Here is a 17,514-nt window from a genome sequence, read left to right as displayed (position 1 = left end):
CTAGAGAGACCCAGGAAAGCAAGTGGTAGTTCTAGCCCAAACTCAAAGACCAAGAAACCAAGGGAGCCAATGGCGTAAGTCCCAGTCTGAGTCCAAAGGCCTGAAGACCAGGAGCACTGATGTCCTAGGGCAGGAGAAAGTGGATGCCCCAGCTCAAGTAGAGGGAGGGAATTCATCCTTCCTCTGCCTTTTTGTCCTGTTCAGGCCTTCGGTGGATTGGATTAGATCCACCTGCATCGGCGAGGGCAATTATCTTTATTCAGTCTGCCAACTGAAATGCTAGTCTCTTCGGGAGACACCCTAACAGACACACCTAGAAATCTGGACATTCCTTAGCCCAGTCAACTTGACACATAAAATTAACCATCACATCCAAATAACAAAATATGAAAATAGCTTAATACAACAGGTGGATGGACCTAGCTCTTTAACCTAATAGAAGCAAAAGAAAAAAGCCAGAGCACCCAATGCAGATGCTAGGGTATCAAGCACCTTCAGTAGAATGTATCTGAAAGTTTGAAAAATGGTACTTTGAACAGAAATGTATTTTATTCAAAAAATAATAGAAATGTATGAAGAACACACACTTGTATTAAGACTGGAGGTTTATTCAATGCTTTATCGTAAAATATTAAGCCCACTCCATTACAATACACAGGCTTGATGTTCTAACAAGTAACACCCTGCCTCAGTCCAGGGAAGCTCATGATGCTAATACAAGGTGGAATTGTGGGAAACTACAAATACAAAGATATCTTCCTTCTCCTCTTCCACAACAACTGCAATACTGATGTTCAGAAATGTGTGTGCATTGGAAAAACTTGTAAATTTTCCTGAGTATTCGGTCAAACAATTTTTTAAAATTAGGTTACCTTAATGGAAAACATGAAAATTTTCTGATGGAAAATCCATTTTGATATTTATTATCTTCAATAACTGAGAACCACAATCCAAAATATCTATTATACCATAAGAAAGTCTTCGGAATTACCATAAGGCTTTGTAGCATAAGGTAAATTTCAAGGCAATGTATCCAGGACTAAATTTTCTTCAACCACCAACTTAGTGATATGCAAAGATAAAAGAAATGTCAAGGTTAGCTGATTATCTTCCAAATAACAGGATCTAAAAAATATTGGGGGAAAACAAGGATGTGGGACTGAATGGATATTAGATGATAAGAGAGGCGGCTAGGAAAAGGTACTGAGACTAGTTAGCATTAACTAGCATGTATTTTTATTCATTAGTCAATCTTTTCTTCATATATGTAATTATTTCAAGATAGCACTTCTAAACACTAAATTGGTTCATTCATTTTTCAAGTCAGTTGAAAAGAAATTTTGATTCTGAATATCTAAAGTTATAGCTGAGCATTCTGATATTTACCCCTAAGAATATCTGGCATTCTCAGCCATGGCTCTTGAATACATGGTTTCTTAATAAAATATCACTAAAATAGAACTGATGTTGAAAAAAATACTACCTACCTAGAGCTCAGGGTACTAGTCACAACCAAACTCAACCAATTCTTGTCAATTAGCTACTCAGAACTAAGCCAATTTACCCAATTCACATTATTTAGCTTGCACAGAAGCTAGATCTTTTTCCTTTTAAATAATTTAACCAATCCTATATAAAAGCAATTTTTCAGAAAATGACACCTAAGAGTTGCATTGAATTTGGCACTTCTAGTCTACACTTTGGTACCCTGCCTTTTCTAAACTGGACACTTTGCTCTATGAATATGACCATCAGTGAAAGAACTTTAAAGAATAGGAACTTTAATTTGGATGGAAGTATTTTGTATTCATATTAATGAAAGAACCCATGCTTTCAAGGGAATGGAAAAAAATAAATTCATATGTAGTAATATAGAGTACTGCAATCCTAAGTAATCCAAACATCTGTAAGTCTCCATTACAGAATTAAGCAGCCAGGTCTAATATACTACAAACCATTTGATTAAAAAGGCTTATAACCAAGGCTTTAACAAGGGAACACTGGTGAAAATAGGTTTAGAATATATAGCCTTGTAAAATAAGATATTTTTTCAACATTAAAACCTTGTTTCAGAAGTTCCCCGCTTCAAGTTGTTACTTAAAAACTCATCATGTTCAAAACTCAAATTATTGTGAGATCTTGAAATCATAAGAAGCTTCTCCTTATTGGTAAAGTCTTTCTTGATTGCAGCTTGGGGTACAAGCAGCCTCTCCATCGGGTCCTCTTTGTTCTCTAGTTTCATGTATCCTTTGCTGTTGCTTCGATCCAACCGAGGCCAACTTGGATGTTTCCGTTGTTCTGCCTGAACGGTTAAGGTGGAGTGACCCCGGTCTAAGTCTAAGGATTTCGAGTGTGACGAGAGCAAATGCAAGGATGTGTTGGACCCAAATTGTCTTCTAGCATCCCCAGGAGACAAGAGCTGTCCAGCCCCAGGTCCAAGGGCCACAGAGGACTTGTACTGACTTGACAGTGACTCCCCAACGGAATTATTCCTTGGGAGCATCATACTGACCGGCTGGAAGGACTGACTGGTATTGGGCAAAGGGACCATAAGGGAGTCCATTGACAAATTCCTCGACCTACTTTTGAGGTTGTCAGCATCCTCAGTGATGTTATCTATACTGGGCTCATCAATAACGCAATTATTAAGTTTGATCACAGGCAATGTAAAAGTACTGATGGACGATGACACAATTGACTTGGTTTCACATTTCTTAGGGCCACTGGTCTTATCATCAGTTGTCTGGGAAGGAGGTGGATAGAGGCCACAAACAGAGTTAGAGCTGTCAGAGAGCAAAGGTGGCATAAGATGTCCAAAACTCTTCCTTTCATTTCTCACCAGCTCGTCCTCCTCAACAGAGCCGTCCATCCGAAAACTGCTCCTAAAACCTGAAAAAGAAGCAATGGTATTTGCTGCCAGTCTTGAGGCACAGGAGTTCCCATTCTGTTTTACTTCCGTTTCCCCCATTAGACCAGGGTAGATGCCATTCATATGCTTTTGCTCCTTGATTCTTAGCGTGTGGATGTCGATGACTGTGGAATAGATATCCCTCATATGTATGACTTTTGTTTCTTTGTCACGGTTCTCGTGAAGAATGGCGTTAGCACAAATGAAAATGAAAATGCCAATCCCCATTGTGAAAGGGCCAAGCATTTTCATGTTATCAGAATGCAAATGCTGCTCAAAGAAGCGAACCACCACACCACCTTGGCTCCGGATGACCTGAGTTTCGTTTGTTGACAATGTCGTCTCAGCATCGATAAAACGTTCTTTTTGAGGCCAATATCCAAGGACTGCCATTGCGATTCCTACAATGGAAATAAGGACTCCTAAAATGAGGAAGAAACCAGATGGGGAGTAAAGCCGGATTTTGCCGCGAACAACCACGACATCGGCCCGAGGTCGACGCCTGACTGGTTTCTTCTCCTGGGCAGCAGGCGACGGGCTGAGGTTGACATGATGCTGCGATCTGGCAGAGTCTTGCCTCTTCAAGGCGGCCAGGCCAGTTATCACTCCACCAGTTGCTATCATAGTTCAGTCTTTTATGCTGAAAAGAAGAGAAAAAGACGACAATCTAAGTATGTTCTGAGCTATGCACAGCAGTTCAGCAATTGTTTATATAAGACGTTATGGAAAAACCCGAACGAACATTTTGGCCAATGCTGTATATTGTTGTTATTGTTTCGTGTAATGCAATGGGGACGACGAATAAGTCTTTAATTTGGGTAGAAGTTTTGTTTATTGACTAATGTAAAATTCTGGAGATTTCCTTTTTTGGCTGAATTAGTGTTTCTATTATTAATGAAACGTGAGCTCAAGGTATATTTTACTTAAATAATTTTATCACTTAATTATATAAAACAGTTCCTTGGTCACAAGATGCACATATTCTCTATCTCTGTCTCTCTCTCTCTCTCTCTGTCTCTGTCTCTCTCTCTCACACACACACATCATCCTTCATTATCTGTTATTTTAAAGAAACAGAAAAATCCAGAACACTTAATAGGTCCCAAACAAACTCTAGATTTACAAATAGAATACACTCCAGCAACTCACAGTTCTAAGACCATTCTTGTGAAGGTCACCAATGAACTCTTACCTACCACGTTTAATTTCTCCTGCTCAATTCTCATCTTCCTCACTTCTCTCTTTCCATGGATATTACCTGACCCTTCCTTTCTTGAAACTCCCTCTTGTCCAGCTTTTTATGATACTAAGTCTTCTGGCTCTTCCCTGACCTCACTGACTATTTCGATTCTGGCTCATCTTCTCTCACCTAAAAGTAGACCACCTTCCCTCCAGTGTCCTGTCCTTGGCCATCTTCTCTTTATGGTCCCCCTTGGTATTCATTTTCCCTCCCACGCTTTCCACCGTTTCGTTTAAGCTAATGAGTCCCAAGTCTGTATTTCAAACTGCAGCCTGAGTTTCAATTTCACATTTCCAGCTCTCCACCGGGGGACATATATATGTACATTCATGCTCCTCTAGCAAAGCTGAACTCACCTTCCATCCCACAGCACACAGAGCTGGACTCACCTTCCACCCATTACTACTTGACTTGTCTGACTTTTTCAGTGCTCTCAGTTCTCAGGCTTGACTCTCCATAGTTACCTTTAACTCCTCCCTTCCTTCTTCCTCTCGTCTTCCAATCAGGTTCTAACTCCTAGAAATTTTCACTATAGGATGTCTCTCAATTCTACCCCTTCATTCCAATCCTGCTTTTCCCAGCCTAGTGCCGGTCTTATGAACTCTGACTAGACCATTATAATAACTTCCCAACTGGTCTTCCAAACTCCATTTCTCTTCCTCCACAATCAAGCTTACTCACTGAGGGCAGATTAATTAACCTAAAATACAGTTCCGAAGTTGTTTAAAGAGTGGAAGAATGGATAAAATATTCCCCACTACCTACCAAAGTTTTAATCTGGGATTTCAAACCCATGAATTCAACTACTGAATTTAGCTTCATCTCCAGCTGCTCTCTTTCATTTACAAAAACTAAAACGCAACCATATTGCCTGTACTCCATACTATACTATTTCAGAGACTCCGTTAATAATGTTTCATCTGTCTAGATGCCCCTTCTCACATATTTCACATATTATCATCTGGCTAATCACTGAAGCTGATATTCCACTTCCTTCATAAAGCCTTCTCTGACTCACTAAGCAAACTCTTACACGAGTTCATTCCTCAGAGCATTTTAGCAAGTGTTCTATGGCACTCACCATATTATAATGTCTTAGTTCTTCCTTCTTGTGGTCAAACATCAAGTTCAATCCACATTTTTATTATCAGAAATATTTAATATAATACCTTACACATAGCTAGTGTCAAGAGATATTTGCTAAAATGCTCAGTAAGGGAGTAATACTTTTCCTGAGATTTGCTATATAATCATCATATTACTATACTAACTTTCCTAGTTAAAAATTTGAACAAATTTAATACCAAAATAAACAGCAACATTTTGTGACTTGGTAAAATATTTGTCATTATTTGTGATGAATAGCTCTCAAGCTGCCAAATCTGGCTGGTAGAAAACAGAGAATATTTTAAGACCCACAAGGTCTCTGGCAAATTTCTGAGAGGGTTGCTTCATGGCATCGAATTCTGTCTTGCAAAATCAAGCTCTCCTTTTGAATTTCTATTTATGATTTTTGAATTGCCCTTAAATAACAGGGTCATGGATGGTATCTATAGTTTTAGCTAGCTGAACTGGCTGGTGAGTAAATCCAGCCTTCATTGGAATTGTAAGTTAGATTAAAGTTAGTTGAATACTGGAAGAACAAACCATATTATAACCCATAGCTCTAGTCTGTGAAATTTATCAAAGTATACATACCATAGCTTAGAACCTTTCCTAAACCTTGGCTAAAACAAAGCTTAGTGTCAACCTACGTTTTCTTGAACCAAAAACAGTTTCGAGCTCTTGAAAAAATGCTTAGATTACATAGGAGCCATCTAACTCAATTATTTCCATAATGGCAGGATAAGAATTTTGTCTAAACTCTTTCTGAATAGAATGAAAACAAGGGCCAAAGACTCGCATCTGGTTTAAATGCAGCCTCGGTGAATTCCCATTCCATACACATTCCCAGTCCTCCCCAACTTGGGAAAACATTTTCTGCTAGTGATGCCATTTTCTATTCCTGAAGCTGATAGAGGAAAAGGGTCTGGAAGAGGAAAAAAATAGTTTGAGAAATACAGATGAGGAGAGATGGTGGAAAAGTGCAGTGAGTGACTCGGCTCTTTCGTGAGCAAGCAAAGCCAGTCAGAAGAGACAGGAAGAAAAAGCAAGGGCCGTTTAAGAGTGTGAACGAAGGGAGGAAAGATTCCTGGAGGAGTTTATGGATCGAGATGAGAATGAGGGGGAGACAGAGGCTCACACAGCTTCTTCAGCCAGTCCGCCCTGGCCAGCCGGACAGGGGCACCAACAGGCCCAAGGATCGGCAAGCTCAGGGTGCGTGTCTGTCCTCCCTCAATTCCAATCAAGGCAATTCAGCACTACGTGAGCCTCTCTTGGGATTCAGGACCCCAAACTGACCCTGAGTTGGCAAAGCAAAAGTGCGCAAACTCAGTCCCTGCTTCAAAGAGCTTGAAAGCTAACGAAGGGGCTCGTACACCTACATAAAACATAATGTGGTAACCCCTAGAATAAAAGTTTCAATCAGGGAGGACCCTGACAGCAGGCTTCATGCAGGCAAGAGCATTCTAACATTTATCACGGTAAAAAAAATCAAGTGAATGGCACTTCGGGTAAGGTCAAGAAAAAGAAAGCCTGGGGAACAGAGCTCTGCCCAGCCTTTGGCACCCAGCGCGGCACCGAGGGAGGGAACCAGGCAAGGCTAGAGGGGGAGGGGGAGGGCCAGGTCTTGGGAGGGAGTACGAGTCATTCCCGAATGCTTGAATGCTACACTCACACTCAATGGAGTTGGAGGAAGATGCAAAACACAGTTGTTGTCATCTTAGGAAAATGAATCTCAACTTGTAGATGAAAGCCGTAATGAGGGACTGATATTGGGAAATAGCATGAGGATGCTAAAGGCAGCTTTGCAATATGAAACTTAGTGAAACTATAAAACCTAGAGGCAGTGAATGCACAGGCCTCAGCATCTTCAAACTGCAATGTCAGCTTGGTCCAATGTGTTCAGTACATGCAAAAACAGCTTAAGTCTGCTTCTTTACTTATGCTGCAAAGCCACATCTCTTCCATCCTACACTTTTACGACTTTTCTTTGTTTGCTGGTAGCGAAGGGATTGGAGTATAGGGACCCCGTTAACTACAGTTTTCTTATTGTAACAAATCATAGCATCCTTCTAAGTTTTAATAATAGCAATAACAATAATCGTAATAATAGCTAACACACAGTGCTCATAGGCACCACTCGAAGTGTTTTAGGTATAAGAACATATTTATTCTCACAGCAATTCTGGAGGTGGACACAATCATTATGATCATTATGATCTCTATTTTGCAGATGAGAAAACTGAGGCTCTGAGAGTTTAGGTGACTTGCCTAAGGTCACACAGCTCACAGGTGGCTCCAGAGCGTATGCTCTTACAGAATTTGAGAAGGGGATGGGCCTCTAAATTTGCTCTGAATTTGCTTTTGCTTGAGGTCTTCTTTCCCTGTCCATTTTCTTATTTTGATTCCTCTTTCTGCCAGAACACCAGAACCTAAAGAATGCTTTGTGCCTTTAAAACTGTGACTATGAACCAACTGACTTCCATTTCCATTTCATGGGGAGTAGATGAGGGTGAAGACCCATCCTTGGGTGAGCTCTGTCCTCTCACATCTGTCTAGATCACCTTCAGCATATGAAGGTTCAGACTCAGAACAGACCACTCTCCACCCCGATTCCCCTCCTTACTCTATCATCCTGGATAGGGTAGGGCTGGGGCTTATGTCCTCAAAAATCCAAGTGAAGATTTTTTTTTTTTTGGCGGTACGCGGGCCTCTCACTGTTGTGGCCTCTCTCATTGCGGAGCACAGGCTCCGGACGCGCAGGCCCAGCGGCCACGGCTCACGGGCCCAGCCGCTCCGCGGCATGTGGGATCTTCCCGGACCGGGGCACGAACCCGTGTCCCCTGCATCGGCAGGCGGACTCTCAACCACTGCGCCACCAGGGAAGCCCCAAGTGAAGATTTTTTTCTACACTGAATTTCATTTTGTTAACTTGGGCACAGAGTTTTTGTTTATCATTCTCTCTGGACCCAAGGCTTCACCCAAACTTCTGAAACTTGAAGAAAGCCCTGTGGTATTCCCCTAGAGACCTCCTCCTAGGTGGACATTGTTAATTTATGTAAATATTCATTCATGTAATCAGTAAAAACTGATATCTGGTACTGTAGTAGATATAGGGCTCAAAATATGTGTCCTGGCCTAAAGAATATAATGATTAGCAGCTATATTTTTGAGGGGGTCATTCAACTAGCCTAACGAGAGTGTCAGCTACACTCAGTGTTTCCATATTCTCCAAAGAGATATCACGATTTTGTCAAACGCCAAGCTAAAAGACAGATATTCTTCTGTTAACAATACAAAACAAAACAAAATTAGTTCTGGTTAACTTTTAGCTACATATCAATCGTCCTATTTTTCATTCTCAGTGTTCATAAGTCAGCTACAATTTTTCTAGCAACAGCTATAAAGATCAGCAGCTTAAATTTCACACAACACACCTGCTTCTTCACTGTGCAAACCAGGATCCTGTTGGGCTATATCTCCAGGCCTTTGCCATCGTACAGCTCAGAAAGCATCAGTAGGAATTCAATTTCATTTGCTACCTTTCTCACTACAGACGCAGACTCTTGCATTCTTTCAAGCACACTTAACATCTACTCGTCTACCTTGGGCTCATCTCTCCTCTGGACCATGTTTATTGTGCACCTTTCAGCTGAAAGCTCTTTCTCCTTGACAAGGAGGATTTCTCCCTGTGTATCACGTATCAACACTACACCATCGCATCTAACTGTCAGGTTTATCCTCTCCTATTCTTGCTCTGATTATACTTGTAAAAGTCTTATTGTTGTTGTCCTTTACCCTTTTTACAAGTTTAAGCACATTCTGGAATTCGCTTTTCCCAGCCCTAATCCATACAAGTTTTGAATATTCACAGCCCCATGGAATTTTATTCCTGTACACTTAAGGCTTCTTCTGACGACACCGACCTACTATTCTGACCACACGTGAGCCTGTTATACACCAGATGTGATTCTAAAAGCATTCACGTGCTCATATCTAAGGTAATGGTAAGTAAATAGACTTGCAGAGTTGAAAGCTTTAGAAGACTTTGAATCCAGACATTCCTTTTAGCCAACTAAAAACAGGAATGTTGTCTAAGATCTAACAATGAATTAGCAGAAAGAATAGGATTGGAATTTAAGTTTTCAGACTCCCAGGCCAACGTTCATTCTTGGTTAGATATTCCTCTTTGTATTATTTTTCATGCTATCTTCCAATGCCTCGCTCAGTGCCTGGAATGTAGTTAAGTGCTCAGCAAGTTTATTTGTTGACTGTGAACTGCCTTGATGAAGGCTTGGCTATGACTGAAATATGCTAGTAACTAGGAACACAGAGATAACAACACCCGATCCTTGATTTCAAGGAATATGGGGTCCAGTGGGAAAGCAGTCAAAGTACACGTTTAAAGTAGAATGAGTGAATTGCTCTGATGGAGCTATACTAGAGAATGCTCTTCCACACTATCTGGAGGAATCAAGGGAAGCTTGCAAGAAACAGCAGCAGGTCATGGAGACCTGGTGCATCAGGAGGAATTTGCCGTGCAGATTCTAAGTCATTCTCTTTCCTCACTGTTTCACGAGAGTCCTCGCCCTACGGTTTTTCTTCATCTTCTCAGCTGAAGTGTGCCTATTATTTTAAATATATTTGATATTGTCTTACGTATACTTTGAATTTTGATTCTAATCTCGAGGTTTAAAAAGTTGCCAGACAGTGAGGCTTTCCGCCAACAGGAAGTGAAAATTAATCTATGCCTTCAAGACCAAACAAAATCAGTATATTAAAACCCCATGTGGTATCCACAGATGTGACAGATGGAAATATTTTCTGTTCAAGCTAGAAGAGTTTTAGGACTTTCTTCCATGTAGAGACATTTTAAACTTTTAGAGGAGGATTTCTAATCTATATCTTTACCAGAGCTGAAAGAGAAAATGCCTATGGATGACAGATAGCTCAATCATATTAAAGTTTCAAAAATAAGAATAGAATAGAAATCATTTTTTAATGTGCAGCATAATTGTTTTGCACATGGGCCTTGAAATCAGAAAGACAGGGGTTCACACCCTTGCTCCATCACTTGATAGCCATGCAATCTTGGGCGTGTTGTTCTAAACTTTTCTCCTCTCAGTTCCTTCATTGTATAAAATGGCAAAACCCATCTTTAATACAGAGGATACAGTACACTGGGGGCAGAAGACCTGGGGGGGACTTGAACCCCTACACACCACTTAATAGCCATCTTTGAAAAACTGGCTCATCCTTTGGAGCCTCAGTTTCCTCATCTGTAAAACGAGGATAGTACCAATAAGGTTGTTGTAAAGCAAAGGAAATGATAAATGCAAAGCACAGCTCAGTGTCTGGGAACTAAGGTCTACATCACTGATGTCAGCTGTGTCTGATTTTAAGGTCTTCTTGAGGATAAAATGAAGCATATAAAGTGTTCACTATTACACTTTACAGTAATTTCTCAATAAACAATAGCTATTAACTCTTCATTGTTTGTTATTATTAACCCTTTCATTGCTCAGGTAGGCAAACTAAAAATATATTTTAATATATTGAGTTAAATAATTAATGATGGGTCACTGTACATTGGAAGGAAATTATGACTGCAAGTTTGTCCCGGGATTTAGAGTCAAAAACTATCTGAGTGGCATCTGTGTATTTTAGTGGCAGAAGCATTAATAATTTGGTAGTTGCAAAGAAGAGTTGAGTGTATGTAAGACAGAGACAGGTGGGAAGTATGTTACAGAAAGAATAAAGCATGATTTTCTTTTCAATTCATTCTATTTGTTGAGATTTGGAGACTTGTCTCTGTCAAAAAATAATAGCAATAATAAAAACAAGGTAGAGAAACCCAAACCAGTTCATCTGCTGTTTTTACTTAGCGATGCAATTAAATCATATGCCTGAGTAATCTGATGAATTCTGCAAGCACCATTCTGTTTCCATTGGGACACCTGGACATAAAACAGATTGAAAATGAAGAATATGGGTTGGGGATATGAGAACTAGAGAAGATGCTGAAAGGGTGACATAAAGTGAAAATTTACAAAATGTGAATTTTGTGACAAAAAGTTTAAGCTATGACTTTATGTACATTCTGAAGGCCTTTGCTGGCCTACCATGGAGAGAACGGTTTCTTAATACTTAGTATAGCTCTACTTCCACATGAATGCTAGAACTAAAGGGAAATACAGAATTTTTTGATAATTAGCAGCATGATACCCAGTCATTAAAGATAAAATATCATTTTACGGTCAAGTACCTCCTAAACATGCAGAAAATGCTAGGAATGGAAAATGCACTTGGAAATCTATATATGTTCTTTGTTACTGATGCTTTCATAACCTGCCAGCCTGACAAACTGTAAAATATGGGCCTAAACCAATTATGAGCTGTGTAACAATGACGTGGAACAATTTCTTTCCAAGGGCTAAAAGCCAGGAAGCCCATGGAACACAAAAATCTTCAGGAGGCCAAATAACAGATCCATAATGAGCTGTTAGAAAAAACTCTGCTCAGAGCCAGTGGGAGACATTTTCTACAGGAACAGAAGAAATCAGAACCTCTTTCCCCAAAGTAGAAATATACTCCCCGCCCTGGATCCCAAGTCTTCAAATCTGGACAAGTCCTTAGAAGGACTGTCACACTCCCTGTTCCCTTTGTTTCCTGACAGGAAGTCGACTTGAAATTGGTGTAAAGAAGCTATTACTAAAGAAGTCACAAATCTACTAAGATGCAGGAAATTAGCTGAGATATTCCTGCATAAAGAGCTGAAGTATTTAAAATCACAAATTGGACTTTTTATATAGATCCCTCCTCTGCAGGAGAGCATATTTCGTAACTTCACTTACAGGTAGGGTGACCATGTTTTTGAAGACGATATTGGAAAGTGAGACTCTAAAAAGTAGTAATGTCCTTTCCAGCGATTTTGAATGTCTGGAAAATCCAAACACATGCTGACATTCCTATACGACAAGGGGAAAAGCTGGAGAGCGGTAGGAAGTTTCAATCCCAGTTGCTCCACTTTCTAGCCAATATCTTGTATACGTCAGTTTTGCATGGAACACAGCTGTGCCAATATCGTTAAGGAGGCAAAAGGTCTTACCTTCGTCTCTACTGTAAAGAAGGAACCACCTCTCACCAGAGCAAAAACACCATCTGAATTAGCAGTGAGCCATGTCATCTTTTAATCCACGGTAACAGTACAGTAGTACATCTAATTTCTTACAAAGTTTTCCAGCTGTAGCTTAGTAGCTCTAAGCTACATAGCATTTTTAAAACCCTAGAAAAACATTAGGAAATAGTTCAAAGTCCATCTAGAGAATTTACTTTTTTTTCCCCATAAGTAAAATCTGAGCAGGATTGCCTTTCAGGCAAAATAGAAAGTGGTATGAAGAGAGGCCTTGTGAGGGATGGCAAGGCCAAACTCCACAACTCACACTAAAAAAGAATCTGTTAAGCTTGGAAATACAAAAGTCCCTTAGCATTTAGGGGACATATGCCACAGGTCCTTTAGAGAAACTCTACTATTGGTAAACGTATTGAAAAAAAATACAGGCGGCAGTGGGGATGCATGTAACTATTTTTATTTTCATTTTCTTCCCTCTCTTCTCCTATTTGTACAGGTTAGTGGCGGCAAGGGGAATTGAGGAAAACATATTTTTAGGCTTCCAGTTTAAAAAAAAGTATTTGTTGGCCAGTCTGTGTTTTTCTTATCTTCTCTATTCGGGAATTACTTGTGCTCAAGGTAAAAACCCAACAGTACAAAGTGCAGAAGTCTCTCCCACCCCTGTTTTCTCTAGTTCCCCTTCCCAGCGGTAAGCAGAGTGTTGGATTTCTCCTAGCTATTTCCAGAGAGGAGGGAGAATATTTTCTCATTTGGTTTTTCACAGTTGATTTATACAAGCTGTTTATATACTGAAGAAATCAGCTCTCTGGTAGTGATATGCCTGGCAAACATATTCAATTTATATTTTTCATCGTATCTTTAACCAAACAGAAGATTCCAATTGTATGTGGTTAACCTTATCAGTATGTTGATTGATGGCCTCATATAATCATTAGAAAGACCTTCTTCAATGTTAGATTATATTAAAATTTTCCCCATGTTTTCCTCTAATAATTTTATATGCCAATTATCTTCCATTTTAATTTTCTGATGTACCTGGAATTCCTTTTTGCGTAAGAACTGAGATAGGGATCTACTTTGTTCACAGGTCATCAGTCACTCCTTTCTCGGTTTGAAATGCTACTTCCATTACATATTACTTTCATATATCAGTACTATATACCAAATCTCATGTGCATATGGATCAATATTAAGGGACTGACATATATACACTAATATGTATAAAATGGATAAATAATAAGAACCTGCTGTATAAAAAAATAAATAAAATCGAAAAAAAAAAACTTACCATTCTGTTCCATTAATCAGTCTATTCGTTTGCCAGAACCAAACTGATTTAATTACCATTTGTATTAAAATACATATTTGAATATCTGATAAGATTAGCCCACTCTCATTCTCCTTTGCCGAAAGTCTCTTGTCTATTGTTACACATTTTATGTTGCCTATGAACTTTAGAATTTGATTTTAAAAAATCCGGTTAGTATTTTAATTGGGATCATGCTAAATTTCTACATAACTATAGGGAAACTTGGCGTTGTTGTACCACATCAGCATTTTATCTAAAAGGTTTTATTTTATGTTATAGTTTTTTTAAACATAGATCTTTCTTAATTATTGTTACTTTTTATTTCTTGGTTATTTTGTCGCTGGGTTTCTATTGCACATTGGTGTGTTTTCTGTCAGTATCATTTCTATCTTCAAGTGATTGTTGTTTGGATGTAGGAAGGCTACTGATTTTTGTACATTAATTTAGTACTAAGCTACATCACTGAACTCGCTCACTTAAATAAAAAAACTTTTCAGTTCATTCTCTTAGTTCTAGAAATATAATTATGTCATCCAGATATATTTTTGCCTCCCCTTTCCCAATTTTAAACCTACAATTGCTATTATCTAACTATCCCCCACTACCCAGAGAGCAAAGGTAAACAAGTACACAACAGGAATGACGTGGACATCCTTGCCTCGCTCCTATTGAATGGGAATGCCTACTGTTTCACCCCTGAAAAAGTACCAATCAATGCCTGTTTTAACTGAGACTTTTTACCTAGAATTCCAGGAGACAAAATTAACTGATTCAGAGCTGCTGAGGGAGAGGAAGACAGAGAAAATGGGCAAAAGGCAGAAAAGAAGGAAGAGGGAAAGGTGGGAAAAGTGGAGGACAAGATGGAGAAACGTATTGGGGGAGAAAATTATGGATTATCAGTGCAAACATTAACTATCTGAAAGCATGAACAACTCCTGTATATTTCCTTAAAGGTCCTTACTTCTTTTCATCTCTTCTTTTAAAGAAACATTTATATAAGGACAGGAATTGTCCTCCTGGGGTTGCTGGGATGACTGAATATTCTACAAATCCTGACTCTAAATAAATATATTAGCTAAAAGGGAAAAGTTGAGAAGAATGATAGACTGTATGAAATGTCAGCAATATGAAAAAGACTGGAAAGAATGCTTAGCAGTAAAAATGATTCGAGAGAGACCTAACCTAACATCAACAGGGGATAAAACTGTGTTTCTAAAAACATTATACAGGCACATTACGACTTTCTACAAGGGTAGGGTATTTGGGGATCATGCCTGAGATATTTTTAGCTTCAAATATCAGTTATACTTTAGAATGGTTTGCTTCACTGGTAATTTCCTGTGAGAGATAGCAATCCAAGAGAAAAATGGACAAAAGACATTAATAGTCAATTCACAGAAGAAAAAAATACAAATGTCCAGCTAACAAATGTAAAGGGCAACTCAGTAGCAAGCAAAGAAATGCAAACTAAAGCAATATCAAAAGTAAAGTTATAACTTCACTTACTAATTGACAAAAATGAAAAAAAGAGGGATTGATTATGCCCCTTATTGGTGAAGTGTAAGAAAATAAACTCTAATAAGCTGGCAATGAGAGGACAGATTGATACTTTTTTGAGGTTAATTTGGGAATGACTTTCCAAAGTTTAACTGTCCATTCCCCTTGCCACGCCCCCCCATTTCACTTCTATGAAGACATCCTTTAGAAGGACTTGCAGAAGTACACATAAAATCATGCATTCAGTGCTACAGTAATGGCAACAGCTTGGAAATAAAGGTTCATCAACAGAAGATTGTGCTGCATCTGTATAACAGAATATTATGCAGATATCAAAAATGATGGATATAGACCAATAAAGAAAATTTTTCACATCCTATTTCTGAGATTTTACAACAGAAATAAGAGTCCAGGCCTGTTGATGTCAAACATACAGACGTGTTTGAATATGCACTGAAGTAACGCAGGAGGCGTTAACGGTGCTTATGTTTGAAGAGTGGGAGTGCGGGGGATACCTAACAGAACGCTCACTTTCTACATATCCAAATTATTCACGTTTTTGCAAGGAGCGTGCACTGCTTTTACTTCATTTCCATTTGGGGACTCTTAATTAAATACAGAGCAAAAAAAAAGGATGCTGTAACTTGTCAAAGAAGATTAAAAAGTAGACCAACCCAATAGACATTTGGGTAATTCGGTGGACTTGCTAATTTAAAAACAGGTGTAATGTAGCCTTTGAGGCAAAAATGCAGAACTTGAAAAAAATAGGAAATGGCGAAAGTCACTAACCAGACTAAACCAGAAATTCAGGAATGAAATATTTACTTATGGTACATCATAATCTTGAAGCACAGGAAACAATTCTTACCTCTACCCGGGCAACGTTTGCATTTACTGGGTGTAAGACAACATAAAGCATGAATTAAGAATTGGTATCTGCCTTTAAACAATTTATAATCTAGAACACGCTCAAGGATAATGCTGTATATTGTAAAGCAAATCTTTTATCAGGATTGATCAGCTTTCTCTGTGCCTGGGTCATCCTGACCTATTCACACAACTCCCTTCTGGCTTTCAGAGGGGGTGTGGCTTGATTTCTTTCCCCAGAGCTCAGTCCTTGCTGAGAGCCTTTGGTTACTCTCACCTTCCAACTTTGATTCAATTATGCAAATGGGTTTCTTATGGAGATTATCTGGCAACTTCAAAATTATTATTCTCATAAAGCATGCAGTCACCAAGTCTGGACAGAGATCTTCAGCTTCATTAAGAGGGGGAAACTGGGCTGGGGCTCTGGAAAGGGGTCTTCCACTTAGCCTGATTTATATTTATCTCCTCATAAAGATGACGGAGCAAGACTGAATTTTATTTAATTTTCATGCTCTGCAGTGAAATCTCTGTTCTGTCCCCTCCATTTACCCTGTTTCATCCTTTGTGTGCAGCACAGCCCAGTGTCTACAGAGACCCATGAGTCATCCCAGTGTGAGGGTCTGTCTGGGCAGGGCCTTATGGCAGGAGCTGGATGGAGGGGCAGGAAGGAGACCACCCGTGCACTCAAGGATTACCTCATACATGCCTTTTCCCTGCTTAATCTGAACCTAAAGAAGGTATATTTACATTGAACTTTTCTTCAAGGCATTAACAACCTTGGGCTTATTTAAGATGAGTTTATGCCAAGGGTGAGCTTTCCTATAAATTCACATGACTTCAATCTGAGTTTTTTTTTTTTTTTTCGTTTTTGCGGGGACTCTTAATTAAATACAGAGCAAAAAAAAAGGATGCTGTAACTTGTCAAAGAAGATTAAAAAGTAGACCAACCCAATAGACATTTGGGTAATTCGGTGGACTTGCTAATTTAAAAACAGGTGTAATGTAGCCTTTGAGGCAAAAATGCAGAACTTGAAAAAAATAGGAAATGGCGAAAGTCACTAACCAGACTAAACCAGAAATTCAGGAATGAAATATTTACTTATGGTACATCATAATCTTGAAGCACAGGAAACAATTCTTACCTCTACCCGGGCAACGTTTGCATTTACTGGGTGTAAGACAACATAAAGCATGAATTAAGAATTGGTATCTGCCTTTAAACAATTTATAATCTAGAACACGCTCAAGGATAATGCTGTATATTGTAAAGCAAATCTTTTATCAGGATTGATCAGCTTTCTCTGTGCCTGGGTCATCCTGACCTATTCACACAACTCCCTTCTGGCTTTCAGAGGGGGTGTGGCTTGATTTCTTTCCCCAGAGCTCAGTCCTTGCTGAGAGCCTTTGGTTACTCTCACCTTCCAACTTTGATTCAATTATGCAAATGGGTTTCTTATGGA

General features: G+C 39.2%; 1 protein-coding gene across 1 annotated transcript in view; it reads right to left on the bottom strand.

Annotated features, from left to right (window-relative positions):
- Nucleotides 1-1,719: 1,719 nt before the first annotated feature.
- TMEM200A (transmembrane protein 200A) overlaps nucleotides 1,720-17,514 on the bottom strand; it is a 72,835-nt gene continuing 57,040 nt past the window's right edge. Inside the window, exon 2 of the mRNA XM_007450531.1 lies at nucleotides 1,720-3,548. Coding sequence (XP_007450593.1) covers nucleotides 2,057-3,532 — 1,476 coding nt within the window. The 5' untranslated portion in view covers nucleotides 3,533-3,548 and the 3' untranslated portion in view covers nucleotides 1,720-2,056. The remainder of the gene's footprint in view (nucleotides 3,549-17,514) is intronic.

This window comes from Lipotes vexillifer, unplaced genomic scaffold, assembly GCF_000442215.2.
Source record: "Lipotes vexillifer unplaced genomic scaffold, Lipotes_vexillifer_v1.1 scaffold537, whole genome shotgun sequence".
Taxonomy (NCBI): domain Eukaryota; kingdom Metazoa; phylum Chordata; class Mammalia; order Artiodactyla; family Lipotidae; genus Lipotes; species Lipotes vexillifer.
The sequence above is the reverse complement of the archived record's forward strand: the minus strand, read 5'-3'. Positions and strand labels throughout refer to the sequence as shown.